The sequence below is a fragment of the Camelus dromedarius genome, chromosome 19 (assembly GCF_036321535.1).
Source record: "Camelus dromedarius isolate mCamDro1 chromosome 19, mCamDro1.pat, whole genome shotgun sequence".
NCBI classification, from domain to species: domain Eukaryota; kingdom Metazoa; phylum Chordata; class Mammalia; order Artiodactyla; family Camelidae; genus Camelus; species Camelus dromedarius.
This window is the reverse complement of record NC_087454.1, coordinates 3,054,629-3,070,877: the sequence shown is the minus strand read 5'-3', so window position 1 is coordinate 3,070,877 and position 16,249 is coordinate 3,054,629. Positions and strand designations below refer to the sequence as shown.

Genomic DNA, 16,249 nt, shown 5'->3' with positions numbered 1-16,249 from the left:
TATTTTTTTCATAGTTCCTGAGAGTTTATTTAAGGGGTACGGGGAAGAAACCTGATTAACCAGCCATATGTGCAAAGTTCAGCGGTTACGCAATTTTCCACGTGATGCTATAAAACAAGGCACAACCCCCTGTGGATGGTACTAACATTAAACCTCTCTGGCGTGTTTAGGCACTGAGCAGCTGGGGGCACACAGGCCAGGGGTCAGCCTGGGGAACCAGAGTGCTTTCCCTCCACATTTACTGCTTCAAGGAGCCTGAAGAAAGAACAGTGCACAGCGGGACAAGGAAGCAGGGGTCCACTCACTCGTGTGCCTGTCACTCATTTATAGTATGTGTACTGAGTGTCTACCATGTGCCAGGCATTGTTCTAGGAACTGGGAATACAACAGCGATCAGAACCAACACAGTGCCTGCTCTCAAGAAGCTTATATTCTAGTGATTCCAGAGCTTTCTACCTGAGACCGATTAAAGACAGACACCTGGAACTAAAACTTTACAAAGGATATACTGAGAATGTGATCGCACGTGCACACACACACGCACACACACACACACGTGGTCTTCCGGAGGTCAGGAGCGTCTCAGAAAAGTCCTCACAAGGAGGACTTCTCAGATAAATCCCACCCCTGATCCCTGTCTGGCTCGGGAAACAAGCACCACGCCCGCCAAGCCCTGGGAGCCTCTTTCAGCGGCTTCTCCAGGGAGGGAGGGAAGCAGATGCAGTCAGGCTCTGTTTAAATCATCCTTCTCACTAAGCTAGAAAGGGAGATGGTGAGGAACAGAAAGAAGTGAATTCTGTGCGATGCCACTGGAGGAGAGATGCTTTAGCACACTCGGGGGCCCGGGTCAGCTGAGAAAGACCGTGTAAGACGACCACAGCGTGCGTTCCACCAGCCGGCTACCGCGGACGGACACACCGCCCCAAGCCTCAGGGTCTGCAGCCCAGCCATGGTCTGCGGGCCGGGGGCCCGGCTGGTCCAGACTGGGCTGGGCTCCGGGCTGCAGGGTTGGTTCAAGTCCCCTCCACATGCTTCTTCCTGTTCTAGAACAAGCAGGCTGTGCACGCTCATCCCCTAACAGAGGCAGAGGCAAAAGAGGGTACGACCAACTGCCAAGGACTTTGCAGCCTCTTTTCCTTCATCTGCTAATATCCCTTTAGCCAGAGCGGGCAGGTGGCCAAGCCAAAATTCAAATGGGCACAGAAGTACCCTCCTCCTCCCGCAGTGAAAAGGCAAAAAGTGCTTCAAAGTCAGGGCCATAGTGTGAGGACACAGGGTGAGCGGACGGCCTGGGAACAATGATGGGCTCTGATGAAGAAACGGTCACTTGCAGCAGCCCAAACGTGCCAAGCTTCCATTTCTCTCTAATCCACACCTTTTATTTGGAAGCTCACAAGCCACTCCAGGCTCACAAGGTTAAAAGCTAATGTTTGGGCTGTATTATTATTAATCATCATCATCATCACTGGGGTCACTGTTTCAGGAATGCGGAGACAACAGGAAAAAGGAAAACAGCTGAAATGGAAAATTAAGCCACATCGACAGGGCAAAGAAAATTTCTTCACTGTTTTACATATATTGCTTTATGTTTGCTAAATATCCAAGAGTTTAGATGATGAAAATAAGACACAGGACAGAATCTCTGCTTCCCAGAAGTCTCCTGTGTATAGAGATGATGCCACAGACAGTACGTGACACTCACTACGACAGCTGCAAAGACATCAGAAATACATGCACATACAACAGCTTGAGTCAAGTTACCAAAACCTCAGCTCTTACTACAGTGACAGAAATACTGGAGGGGATGGCCTGGATTCTAAGCAGGATGAGAAAGAACTAAAGAATATACCAGGAAACGAATCAGATTCTGTGCAAACAGGGTAACTGGAGTCCCCAGGCAGGCTCTGAGCTCCCTCTTCGCGTCAAACAGGAGCACCCCAGACTATGCCTTCCCGGCACCAGGAGCTGTTGCAGAGGGCAAGACCAGACCTGACAGCGCACGGGGACGGAGAGGGGAGATGTCAGAAAGTCATTAAATGTTCCGAATGCCCCATGCTGAAAATATGGATGATACAGCAGTGACATCAGAGACTTAAACTGCTAGAATCGAGCCTGACAAGCAGAAGGTTATCTTCATGGAACTTGTCAACTTACACCCACTCACATTTCCTGACGAAGTGACTTTTTGGGAGAATGATGTTATGTAAAGAAACCTAAAGCTACTCAAGTTAGAAATATATATATTCCATTCATGAAAAAGCAACTTAAAAAAAAAAAAAAAGAAGAAAAGCCACAAACCCAGAGAATACAATTTTAACAGATAAAAATGACAGATGAGAAGTTTCCAAATAAATGTTGAATTCCTACCAATCCATTATTAAAAGACAAACAAAAAACTGAGCCCCACCTCAAAATGAGCAAAAGAAAAGCCATATGTGTCAAATAAATATATAGAAATCTGACCAACCTCAGCAGCAGGCAGCTAAAGGCAAAGGAGAGCTCAGTCAGGCACTCTTCTCAACTCACCAGGCTGGCAGAATAAATTGAACAAAGACAGCACTGAAGAGCATGTGGAGCAACAAAGACTCAGGCCGTGTAAACTGGCCCAGCCGCTTTGACCTGGTGACATCTAACAATCTGGTGACATCTAACAAAGCTGAAGATCCTCAGAAGTGCTGACTCAGCAATTCCACAGCTAAAGAAAACATACCGCAGAGAAACCCTCCCCCTCTACATACGAGATGCACAAAGATGTGCAGGAGTAGCATTTGTAGCAGTCAAAAAAAAAAATTGTAAACAGTCAAACGTCCGGGAAAGAATGGGTGAACAAACTACGGCATCTTCACCCAGCAGAATTTAAGCAGTGAAAAATGAATGAACTAAAGCTCTACACATGACAACAGAGATGGACGTCACAGCACTGCAAGGGAAGTCAGGAGAGGAGGGACAGTGTGATTCCATTTCTTAAAGCACAAAAAGTTTTACAATACACATAGTGGAACTAAATGAAAATCAAGGTAACAACACAAAATTCAGAGTAGTGATTGCTCACGGGAGGGAGGGGAAAAGGGAAGACGCTAACAGGAGGGACACACAGGGGACTTGCCCTGTATAATGTCCTAACTCCTAAGCTGGGTGGTGGATCCTGGAATAAAGGACTGAAAGAGAGACAGAGACAGAGACAGAGGTGGGCAGATAAAGTATCAGAATAAAGAATTTCAATGAAGAAAAATTTTAAGAAAAAAATTTTTTAATTAGGGAGACTTAAGCATGTCTATGGCAAAGAGTAAAGACTGAAGAGAGGAGGAACAAAGATGGAGGACTCACACATCCCAATTTCAAGCCTTAACTACGGAGCTACAGGATTTAAAAGACTGTGGACATGAGGACAGGAACACAGAACAATGCAACAGAATCAAGAGTCCAGAAATAAACCCAAACATCGATGGTCAACCGATTTTCGACGTGGGTGCCAAGATCTTTTAATGGGGGAGGAATAGCTTCTTCAACAAATGGTCCTAGAACAATGGGATGTCCACATGCAGAAGAATGAAGCTGGAACCCTACCTCACACTATACACAAAAATTACCACAAAATGGATCAATGACCTTAGTATAAAACCTCAAAACTCTCAGAAGAAAACATAGGGGTAAGTCTTCTTGACCTTGGATTTGGCAATAGAGTCTTAGATACGACACCAAAAGCAGGTGCAAGAGAAGAAAAAGAACAGATATAGTAGACTTCATCATAATTAAAAAATGTTGTGCATCAAAGAACATTATCAAGGAAATGAAAAGAAAATCAACACAACTGGAAAAAATGTTTACAAATCATACATCTGAGGAGGGTCTAGTATCCAGAATATACAAAGACCTCTTACAGTATGACAACAAAAAGACAAACAATCCAACTTTTTAAATGGACAAAGGGCTTGAACAGACACTTTTCCAAAGATGATATACAAGTGACTAACAAAAAACATACTCGGTACGGATGAAAATTAAGGAATTCTCCGGGGAAAAAAAAAACAAGAAAAAATTAAGAACCAAATACAAATTTTGATACTAAAAAAAAAAAAGTCCAAAATAAAAAATATATTTGACACCCAAAGTAGCAGGGTGAATAGGATAGAGGAAAGAAGCAGGGAGCATGGAGATGGATCAAAAGAAATTATCCAGCATGAAAAACAGAGAGAAGGGACAGAAAAAGTGAGCAGGGCTTTGGGGTCTTCTGGGATAAAATCAAAAGCTGTAACATGGATGTAATTTGAGTTTCAGAAGTGGAGGAGGAAGTGGCTGAGACAGAAAAGTTACCTGAAGAAATAATGACCACAAACTTCCCCAAATTGGTGAAAGACATCAATTTATAGTCAAGCTCAGTGAACCTAAAAACAGATAAATTAAAAAAAAAAAAAAAAACACCAAAATCAGACACATCAAAATGACACTGCTGAAGACCAAAGATAAAGAAAGAAATCTTGAAAGTAGCTGGAGAAAGAGAACACATTACATACAGGTGAACAATGACTGACATAGTTCTACAGAAACCACAGAGGCAGAAGACAATAAATTGTTGAGAAAAAAATCTATCAATCCAGAATTATGTACTCACTAAAACTATCCTTCATGATAAAGTGCAAATAGACGTCCTTAGATAAAGGAACACTACAAAACTCATCACCAGCAGACACGTTCTGCCAGAAATGATAGCAGAAGTCTTCCACATTGAAGGGGAAAAGTACCAGAAGGGATCTTGGATCCTCAGGAACGAAAGAGCAAGAGAAATGATAAACGGCCAGTTAAATACAAAAGAAGACTCTTTTCCTCTTAAGTCCTTTAGAATGCATACGACCATTTAAAGCAAAAAAGTTAACACTGAATGATGCCGTTTTCAATGTATGTAGACATAATACATATAATTACAAGAACATAAAGGTAACTGAGAAGGGGGGTAAGCAAGGCTAGAATAGGTACTTCAGTGTAAATAAAACAGACTTTGAGAAAAAGAGAATTACCAGAGATAAGGCTGAATATTTCACAATAAAGAGGAAATTCATGCAGAAGACATAACAGCTATAAAAGTGCCTGCATCTATGATGCATGTATGTATAATATATATAATGTAAAATCTATAATAGCATAGCTTCAAAAATCACGAAGAAAATTTAATAGAACAAAAAAAGCGAAATAGACAAGTCCACATTCATAGTCTAAAATTTTAACACTCTCTTCTGAGAAACTGACAGAACACTAAGACCAAGAAAATCAGTAGACACAGAAAATCAGCTGAACACTATTCAGTTACATTGACCTATTTCGCGTTTATAGAACACTCTGCTCCCAGGTTTCTTCTCCAGAGAAATGGAAACGTGTGCGCACAAAGACTTTCATACAAATATTCATAGCAGCCTTATTTAGAATAGTCAAAACCTGGGAACAATCTAAATGTCCATCAATAAGTGAACAGATAAACTGGGGCATACCTACACAATGAGACAAACCTCAGCATAAAAAGGATAAATTGATACATTCAACTTTGGTTGACACACACAACAAATCTCAAAACCACTACGCCAAGGAAGGGAAGGAAGCAAAGTATAAAGAATATAGACTGTATGATTCCATTTATATGAAATTCTAGAGAATCCAAACTAAGCTATCATGACAGAGTAATCAGTGGTTGCCTGGAAAGTGGGGGGGGGGGGGGGACATTATTAAAAGAGCACATGGAAACATTGGTTTGTGATGAAAATGTTTATTATCTTGATTATGATGACAGTTTTGTGGGTATATTCATCTGTCAAAAATGAATCACACTGTACACTTTAAATATATACAACTCACTTACTTTAATTATACCCACCCCCCAAAATTGGGGAAAATATTCAGCCTATCCTAAGGATAGAGTTTTTGAAGCATGGACTGAGTACAGGTCATTCACAAGAATTATCCAGAGTATTTGTTTAAAATATACATCTCGGTCCCCATTCCACACCTACAGAATCTGATGCCCTATGAGCTGCATTTTAAATAAGCTCTCCAGAAAATTACTAGGCACACATCTGAGAACCACTGCTTAAGACCCAGTTCAAATGCCACGAGGATCCTCTCTGATGCCTCCACTGGGCTCAAGGATGGACCGAGTTGCCTCTTCCCGTATCCCAAGGCTGCATCTCACGAATGGCACCAGAGTTACCATGCTCTTACAGTCTTGTCTTCCATACGACACTCCAAGTTTTACAGGGAGAAGTCAGATCTTATCATTCTGTCTTCCTCTGTCTAGCACCATGCCTTATGCAGAAATGATGCTAAGTATATGCATGGCATGTCCACCTGATAACACGGCGCTGGTACAGTCTTGGTCCATCTTAGATCAATCACACTGAATGATGTAAGTGCAGGCAGAGGCTGCAGAGACTGGCTACCAAAGAGAGGAAGAGACTGGAAACAAATTTACACTTAGACAAGAGAAGCAGCATAAGGTACGCCAGCTGGGCATCCAAGCAAAGATAAAGTGCATAACCCCTTGCAAACAGGAACCTAACTTATTCTGCGATGCACACTGCAGATACCCATACCACCCATATTCCATCCCGGGTGTAACCAGGACAAGGGCTTGGCACGATCCTCTCCAATCCCTGCCTCCTTCCCGTTCTGCCCACTATACCTCTGTTAGAAACACTCGCCACATGGCACGGCAATCATTTATTTTTAGCCTTGTGTGTGCTGTGCTATTTTCAAAGGCAAGGACAATGCTTATTCGTTTCTCTATAGGCTTAGAAGGAACTGAAGAAATATTTGACAAACGAATGAACAACAACAAAAATGATTATTTAAAACTAGAAACTGCTCATGTACATATCTATAAAGTTTTCCCTAAAGAGGCAAGTTTTTAATTTTAATGACGAGGTAAAGGAAGCCGGTTCCATTTTCAAAGTTATTTTCCACTGTGGAGTCTTTTCTGCTCCCTGGCCTCTGAACAATCTTCTAAATTTCACAGGGGCTCAATAAATGGTACATTCCTTCCTGGCACGACGACACCCACAGTCACCCCAGGGAGAGACGTGCACACTCTGCAGACAACCTGGGAAGAACTGGGCAGCCTGAGTCAGCCCAGTGGGAAATAAGTGTGTCGCGTCTGGAGACACGACTCAGTGCTGCTCTCAGAACACCTCCTCAAGGAAAAGCCAATCCAATCGTCATGACGACAGTCACCATCCACATCACAATTACTAAGTGCAAGGCGTCTGAAAGCCCTGGTGAAGGCACTACAACTGAAGGAAGAAGAAATACAGCAAAATTCTAGAAGCTGTCCAAGAGCCTCACCCTGAACTGTGCACAGACGCACACATACGCCTTAGTCAACTTAAACGTGTGAAAAAGCATTTCCACGGCCTGTGCAAATTAGCAGTCTCATCTCATGCTTTCAGTTGAGTGCACTCTGTCAATGAGATGACACTCACGGGGGCAGAGCCCTTCTGCAGGGAACAAATACCACCACCACAAATAAATTCTGTTTGCTGTTGTTGCGCTTGGTGCCAGTTCTTCGTTCTTTGTTAGGCAGAAAAACTTATTTGTCAGGAATTTCTAGCCATTTTAAAATTGCATTTTAAAATCATGCAATTTACTATAATTACTAGCAGGACATAGTTGTTGACTTATTGGAAAGATGTGGGCGAAGTTGCACTGCCAGCCATTGGATCCTGACCACTTTCCTGAGGCTGTGTCACACGGGGATAATAGCAGCGTCACCCAGAGCCCTGTCATCAGGGCTCAACAAGAGAAGCATCCAGAACACTCAGTGAGATGCTGACACACAGTCAGGGCTCAGCTAGCGTCACTCATGCTCCATCAGCCTCTCCAGCCGCCAGCAATTTCAGCATTTCCCTGCACTTCTGTAAGAACCATAAAGATGGAGGCTCTACAACCACCAGTTTTACCATTTCTTGGAAGCTCTATTTAAAAAGGCAGAGGAAGGGAGGGGAGAAAACGAGGGAGGAAAGACAGCAAGAATGGCAAACTGACCCGGAGGGACCGAGCGCACACAGCCAGCCTTCCTCCATGCCGCGGGACCTCGGAAAACAGAAACTGAGCTGTACTTGCAAATCGTGTCTGTGTTTAGTGACTGCCAGGCACACAGTTTAAGAATTTTAACTACAGATGTCAAAACGCACTCGAGCCTGAGAACACGAAGCAAAACTCTGTCATAATAACTTCAAGTTCAAACAGCAAAGCCCACACAGATTTTCTCTTATAAAACCATCTCTTCTTTCTTTTCTTTGGTCTCTCTCTCTTGCAAGGTATTTAATTTAAATTTTCTAGGTACCATTTCCCAACAAACGAAAGCACGTCCTACCACCACGGTGAATCTCCCAGAAATATTTGCATCTTAGACGTCTTCTTTTTTTTCCTTCTTTTTCTTTTTCCCACTTTGCCATTTCCTCCAAGAATACCTGACATGGCTGATCCAACAGTGGAACAGCAGTCTCATTAACGTGCAATAATGACTCGGAAACCTGTTTCAGATAACTACATTCAGCCAATTACTGTGCGAACAAACCTCATAAAAACCCGTCAAGGACACTGGAAATGTACAAGGAAGCACAATTCCGAGCAACAATTGACACGTAACTGATCCTCCCCCATCTGCTTTCTGAGTCTAGCCCCTCACACCACAGCTCCTGGGAGGAAGGCTTGGATTCCTTCAAATCTTTTGTCTAAAAAACAAAAACCACAGACATAGCTGGAGTTAGCGCCCATCCAAGAAGACATGAAATCTCACATAATTGCTCCCAGGATTTTGTGTTTCCTATTAAGAGCATATACATCTCTTAGGCTGATTTTCCTGTTTCTTACGACTCTTAATTTTCCTTCCTCCTCTAAAATCAATCCAGAACCATAGGTACTAAGATGACGAACATCAAAGAAGTAATGCAGTTCCCAGTGGTTAGAAACGGTTTCTGTGACACGCAGGGCACCCTCTGTTTAAGTCTCTCCGATTAAGTCTCTCTGTTAATAAATGGTTCTAACCATTTGAAAAAAAAAAATTTTAATAACATTAGAGATTAATTTTTACTGAATGTTTATTAAGTGTCAGACCTTGTGCTTATTCATAAGCGCGCTCCATGCGTCAAAGACACCTCAGCTAATCCTCGTGAAGAAATTCTGAGGGAGGCGCAGCTGTGCTCATCTCCGCCACGGGAGGACCGCGCCGCGCGGGCGTTAGACAGCCGGCCTGAAGACACAGCCGTCATCCCGCAGGACACCCGGCGCTCCGGGCGCTCGGCCCGGGCCTCCCGGCTTCGACTCACAGGCCCAGGGCTTGCTCGGCAGAGCAGAGAGGAATCTGTGCGCCGACTGCGTCCAGCCCCGCGGACGGACGGAGGCCCCCGAAGAGGAAGAAGGGAGGCCAGGCCTCCGCCCGCCCAGCCCGGGCAGTACGGACTCCCGCATCGCACAGCCGCCGCGGCTCGGGTCTCACCGCTCCCTCCTTCTCCGACCCCGTGACCTCACCCGTGGTCCATCCACATCTCTTAGTCCCCAAGAGCAACAGCTCTTCTCCACTGTGCCGGACGAGGCCAGAGCCAGCGCCCTCCTAGGCCCAGAGCACGACCTTCTACAAGAGGCGGGGCGGGGGGAGCGGGGAGGGGGGGCGGCGCGAGCACAACCCCATCAGTTGCCCTGCGCTTACTGCTGCCACAGCGAGCCCCTGCTCAAACACCGCATCGCAACCGGCCTCCCATGGAGGATGTAAACTGTGAACAAGTATGTTTAAAATTAAATTCAGAGAGACTTTTGTTAAAAAAAAAAAACCTCACAGCTCTGAAATCAAGTTTAGAAATAATCATTTTAATTAAGCCACGGTCCTGCAAAGAAGAGCTGGAAAGATCTTCCTTAAGTACCTATCAGTACCGGTAGATTCAATCAGGGACCCCATTTTCTGACTCACCCCAGTCCCGCGGCACTGCCAACACTGAGCACGGCAAACACCCAAACACCACAGGCCTAAGCATTTCTCAATTGTGTTTTTGGCGTATTTATGAATTTTTCTGCTGAATCAGGGGCACTGTTCCAAACACACCAAGAACAGAAAAGGATTACACGCTGGCTTCGTTCTTAAAGAGTTTGGAAGACAAACTGCTCTCCTGGGACAGGCATCAAACACCTGTGGACAGTTACAAAGCCACAGATCGACAGGTACCAAATCACCAAGTACAAACCCAACCCTAGTGCCGACAAGGAAGCCCTCCAAAACCAAGAAGCCTTTGCAAGATGAGATGGGAGAGACTGTGTTCTCCCAGAGCAAGGAGCCAGGGAAAAGTCTGCAGGGCAATGCAAGGAGAGCGAGCCTGTGAGGGACTTCCAGGGGGTATGTAAATGTGTATGCAAATTAGTATGCAAATAACATCAACTGGGAAGAGAGTGCTCTTTCAGGGAGCCTGCAAATAAATGCTGGATCCTTTTCTACCTGAATTTACCAGTTGTTGCTCCATCACCCCACAGCCAAGAACTTCTAGCCATTCTCCGCGGAAGTTGATCTCCATCTCGAAGGAAGGATGAGTGAAAGGAAAGCAGCAGTCCACCCATCTAATGTCCAGTCCTGCAGATGCGCCAGAGAAAAACAACACAGAGAGTCAGAGGCAGTCTTCCCTTCCCCGTGATCAAATCTGCCCTTTGGCTAATGACACCAATTACTATATTCTGAGTCAAATAAATAGCAAACAAATTAATTTGCAACACTTTAGAGGGAGGCAATAAATCTTAAAACGTGTGAAAAACTGGGCACGTCTTTTCCAATAAGAAAAACACTTCGTGCAGTTCCAGGACCCTCTGAAACCAAATCAATCACCTGTCAAATCCCTGCAACCACCTGGCAGAGGAAAAAATTAGGTCAAGATCGTGGGCAAGCAGGTAATTCTGCCAGTTTCTGTAAGTGAAAGTGACATCTTTTTAGAGTTAAAGAACTATTTTTACTATATTGTCCTTCAAACTTACATTTCAACATTATGACTAATTTAAGATCAACTTACTAACTTTCACTTCCATAAACAGATATATTAATTTTTATTAAGTTTTTAAGAGCTAGTAAAAAGTTAAATAAAATAAGATCAGCTAAATTTAAGCAATACATTTAAGAAGTCAAAACATTTTTCCTGCAGATAAATGATCGGTATACTTACAACCAAGACAAACAAAAAAAGGACACGGTAAACAGGATGTACTTGTCAGTGAGCAATCATAAACATGGCACTTGTGAACAATGATGTTGTTACTTAACAAACGAAAAGACTAACAAATTCAAAACAACTAAAGCCTGCAAAGAGCAGAGGTCACTAAAAGAAGCGAAGCGAGATTAGAAGGTCACCCAGTAGCCAGATGCCCACTGTGAGGAGCACCCAAAGAGTGGGCACTGGGCAAGCCATCCACAGTCCCTCCCCACCTTCCTTCCACTTGTGTAACTATCTTTCTCTTCTGTCAGGGAACACTCCTGACTCCCTTTCTCCATGGTAACATGCCCCTGTGGGTTTAAAATATCATTTTCTCACCCATGTCTATCTGCATTTTACATCTTGTTGTGGGAGGGTATAGCTCAGAGGTAGAGTGTGTGCTTAGCACGCACAAGGTCCTGGGTTCAGTCCCCGGTACCTCTGTTATAAACAAACAAACCAACCTAATTACTTCCCCACAGCCAAAAAAAAGAAAAAAAAAAAACTTGTGGAAATCAGAATGTGAAATGAATAAAAACAACAACAAATATTGCTTCCATTTATTGAGCATTTACTATGCCTCTGTCAGCCCACTTCACAGATAGGGAAAAAAATCTCTTAGGTCAAATCAGACAACGCTAGACAGCCCAAAAGAGCGGATTTAAAGATTATTACAGTACCGTGCCTAAACACTTTTTAAATCTGATTCAATTTTAGGACCAAAGGAGAACTAACCACTCTAAACTCAATTCTCAATCTCTTTCACTTCATTTATATTAATAGGGATTTGTGGGCAGAGGAAAACATCAAAAGAAATGGAAGACACGAGATCCTCATTACCCAGTGACCTCACTCCCGACCAGAATGACAGTCACGCTACAGAGCCCTGCAAGGTAAGGGCCACACGCAGGTCCCTGTGGAGGTGGGGTTGACAAGTTATTTGGGGAGAATCAACACCTGTGGAAGGAAGAGGTTGGGCCAGAGGGAGGTCAACCAACTGCAATTAGACCCAAAAAACCTTAACTCACTGGAGCTCTGGAGCTCACACAGCCCATCAGGACTGTCCCACGGAGGGTAGGGGAGAGTGGGGCAGGGTGAGGGGCAGTCGGGGGTGAGCCGTGGGCCGAAATGCTGGACCTTGATATTCCTGTCACCACCAGTCCTGGGATGTGGGCAGCCCTAGGAAGGGCATGTCCTTGGCCAAGGAGGCTGCCCACAGCGGAGGCCGTCCCAAGGGAGCTGATGGCTGCAGCCACCTGCACTCCCGACAGCCCGGTCCCGGGAGGGACGCTCGGAGCGCATCTCAGTGACACCCACGAGACTGTTCTGCTTGTAAACAGAAGAGAAGGGACACGACTTGCCCACAGCACCATATCTGGACAGCAGGAGAAAATCAAAATCTGTTTCTCCTTCAGACTTGTTCTCCTGAACTGTGCAACGAAGCCAACGCTTTCTAAACAGAAATCCCAACGTTCACCAAGGAGATGGTACTAAAGACAGCTGTAAACCCCGAAGGACAGAAAGTAAAACTAAAATGCAAGAAATCCGAAGCCCCACCTGAGTTGCCCTGAAAGAAATGATCTGCCAAATACGGCCCCAAAATTGAAGGGAAACCAATCAAGAAATGATAAAAAAATGACAGTGAAATTCCACAAGCACAAAAACTCTCTAAATGTGATTTTATTTCTTTCCAATTCTAAACTGATAACCTCTCTTCTAACAGCCTTAGGGTGCTAGTGCAATTGAAATGTTAGCAGGAAATAATAAACTGCTTTGGAGAGGGGAAGAGGAAAAAAACCAGACAACCCTGAAACTAAAGCAGCTGTAATAACAACAAATTGCCACGAGGAAACAGTGTGTTCTAATTTTTAATTTTGCTTTTCAAGAACAAAGGAATACAACACTAATCATTTAAAAGAGCAAAAAGCTCAGACCATAAAAATAAACATAAAAAGAGTTGCGGAATAATTCTGAGGCAGCTCCTATTCATTAGCTAATTAAAGAAAGCCTGAATTTGAAGTTTCTAAGTGAGCTTTGGTACCTAACATGTAAATGAGGTGGAGGGTACAGTTCAGTGGCCGAGCACCTGCTTAGCATGCACGAGGCCCTGGGTTCAATCCCAGGTACCTCTGCTAAATAAGTAAATAAATAAACCTAATTATATCCCCACCAAAAAAATTAAAAAATAAATAAGGTGCAAGCAACTATGATGCAGCGGGCAGGGCTCTGCCCTGAGCTAGCGACAGGGAGAGTCTGGGGGGCCCACCTAGTGAGAGACCCCTTTTACCACCACAGCTTTTGTGGGCCTCACAGCCCCTGAAATATTATTAAAATGACTTCTCTCCTTTTGGAAGCGCTAACCTGGGCTTGGAAGTCAAACCGACAGGGCTGAAACCAGGCCTCAAATGCTCCCAGCGTGTGATGGTCACATGGTTCCTTCAACTAAAAATGAAGATTCTAATAACCGTATCTCGCAGACGCAGGTCAGAACAGGAACAGCAAATCCTGACAGCCTGCTCAGAGCAGCCTCTGACACCGTTACTTCCTCTCACTATCACTATCACTGCAGTGGCTACTGTCACTCTAAGGGACATCCAGATTGCTGGTACCCAGACAGGCTGACTGAGACATCTTTCAGCAACTAGCACCTCCCCTCCCCCAGCCAAATGCAACAATTAAGTGACCCTCTGAAACACCCAACGTAGGAGCAGGGCCCTGCCCCTTAGAGTGAGGAAGAAACAGCCGAGTCTGAGGGCGCGGTGAAGACTCAGCGTGGGCACGGGGACAGCACTCAGCTCGTTTCCTACAACACAGCCCCTCACCCTTGATGTTCCCAAAAAGGGCCTGGTTGGGGCACCTCCCGACCCTGCCTGCACCTCCCCTGAGAAGCATCTTAGCAGATGAAACAAACGTGCAAACGCCCCTCCCAGCGACAGCTTCCTTAGCAGTACGTGCAGCTCAGGCGCACATGGCTGGGCAAGGCTGCGTGGCTAAGGCGTCTTTGAAGATTCGGGGGACATTTGGCTACTGTGTGAATGGGGTGAAAAACGATCTCACCGCTGGAAGGAAAGAAAAAATACAAGGCTTTTTTCACATACAAGACTTCAGTGCATAGGAACAAGACGTGTTCTCCGAGCAGTAAACCATCTGATGATAAAATGTGCAGCAAGACATAACTAAGAAGGGCTCTAAAGCAACCTCCTTCACATTTCGACAATGGGAAAATGCAGAAAGCCTGAATCTCTCTGTGAAGAGGAACACTGTCTCCCTCAGATACAGAACCCCTCTACCCTCACCTGCCTCGAAAATGGCCTGAACAGCACCGTCCATCTCCCCGTGCCCGTGTTAACCGGATTATCACCACTAAAAAGATCCCAATTCCTTTCTTTTATCACGAAAGTAAAGAGAGGCTGGCTATAATAGGATTTTCCCATCAGCCATCTCCATCTGAAACCTGTTTCACGATTACATTATACCATTTTAATATGAAATATTCCAAACCAAGAGACAGAAATAGGAAACAGCCAACATCCATGCGCCCACTATTCAGTTTTATCAAATCACAACATTTTGTCATATTTAACTTCCTATTTTCCTTGGTTTAGTAGATCACTACGAACACTTGAAAGCCTGGTTCGTACCTCCTCCCTAACACCATTCTCTGCCTCCTAGAAAAAGATACTGGCATGAGGTTGAGGTGCTCTTTCTAAAACTGTATGTATATAAAGAACATATGTAATCATTCAGCGGTTTCTTAAATATTACATGAACTGTGCGTTTGACAGCACAGCAGTCAAGATCATCTAACAAACCTCACTGAAACGGGGAAGCTGAGGCTCAAAGACTGTAATGAGAATCCTTTCGAACACACGTTTGAGTTCGCACCTAAGCAGGCAAAATCTGGAGGGGTGAGAAGGCGGAGGCGAATGAGGGATAAGTGAGGACAGGACTGAGACTCGACATCAGGCCAACACTGTGTACTACATCCTGTTTTTCTTTGTCAACACTTAACAAATGTTAGTTTTTTACATTTCTTCACGCATGAAGAGTGACAAAGGATGGCTCAGACGGTTTCTGTTTGCTTTCCCTGATTAATAATGAGGGCGAGCATCTTTTCACGCATTCTTGAGTCAGGCCAGCTACATCATCCGTCCCCTCCGTGTGCACCCATCTCTCTCGCAGGTGGGTTTCTGCTTGTTTACTTGCGGGAGCTCTTTACACATCAGTGCTTATGACATAGCACTGCTCTCCTGTCAGAAGGGCTGAAATTAAGACGGCTGGCCACGCCACACGTGGGAGAAGATGAGGAGCACGTGGAATTTTCATACACCGCTGGACGGAATGTACAATGGGACAAACACTTCAGGAAACAGTTCCGCTATTTCTTAGCAAGCTAAAATTCACCTGCCATACAATTTAGCCAATGCATTCCTAGGCATTGACCAAAGAGAAATGAAAGCGTACGTCCGTATGATGACTTGTCCACGAATATGCACAGAAGTTTTACCTGTAACATCAAGGAACTGGAGACAACCCAAATGGCGATCTCTGGATGGATGGACAGACAAACTATGACCTGGATGCTGCTAAAAAGGAACGAATTACTGATATACACTGCAACGTGGATGGACCTTAGAAAAATTACATTAAGTGAAGTAAGCTGGGGAAAAAAAAAGAGCACACATTATAGGATCTCATTTATATACATCTAGAAGGCAAAGTAAACAACAGTGACAGAAAGCAGGTCACTGGGGCCTGGGGTGAGCAGGCGCAGGGAGGAGCAAGGAGAGCTTACAAGGCACGGGGGGAGCTTTGTGGGGTGATGGGCACGTTTATTAGCTTGACGCCGCTAGTGGTTTCACGCGTGTGCACTGTGTCAAAACTTACAAATTTGTGTAAACGTGTTGCTTACTGCATGTCAATTCAGTAGACTGTACACTTCAAATATGTAGTTTGATGTCAATTATACCTCAATAAAGTGGTTCTTTCAAAAAAAAAAACTCACAAGAATAAGAGAATAAAAGATAACCCTAACCACCCAG

General features: G+C 44.4%; 1 protein-coding gene across 6 annotated transcripts in view; it reads right to left on the bottom strand.

The window, feature by feature from the left end:
• Positions 1–16,249, bottom strand: part of FARS2 (phenylalanyl-tRNA synthetase 2, mitochondrial) — a 309,951-nt gene that overhangs the window by 216,081 nt on the left and 77,621 nt on the right. For all 6 annotated transcript variants that reach the window (XM_031435245.2, XM_010992409.3, XM_064476159.1 and 3 more), the window contains one exon: positions 10,469–10,600. In XM_031435245.2, the coding sequence (XP_031291105.1) occupies positions 10,469–10,600 (132 nt within the window). The remainder of the gene's footprint in view (positions 1–10,468; positions 10,601–16,249) is intronic.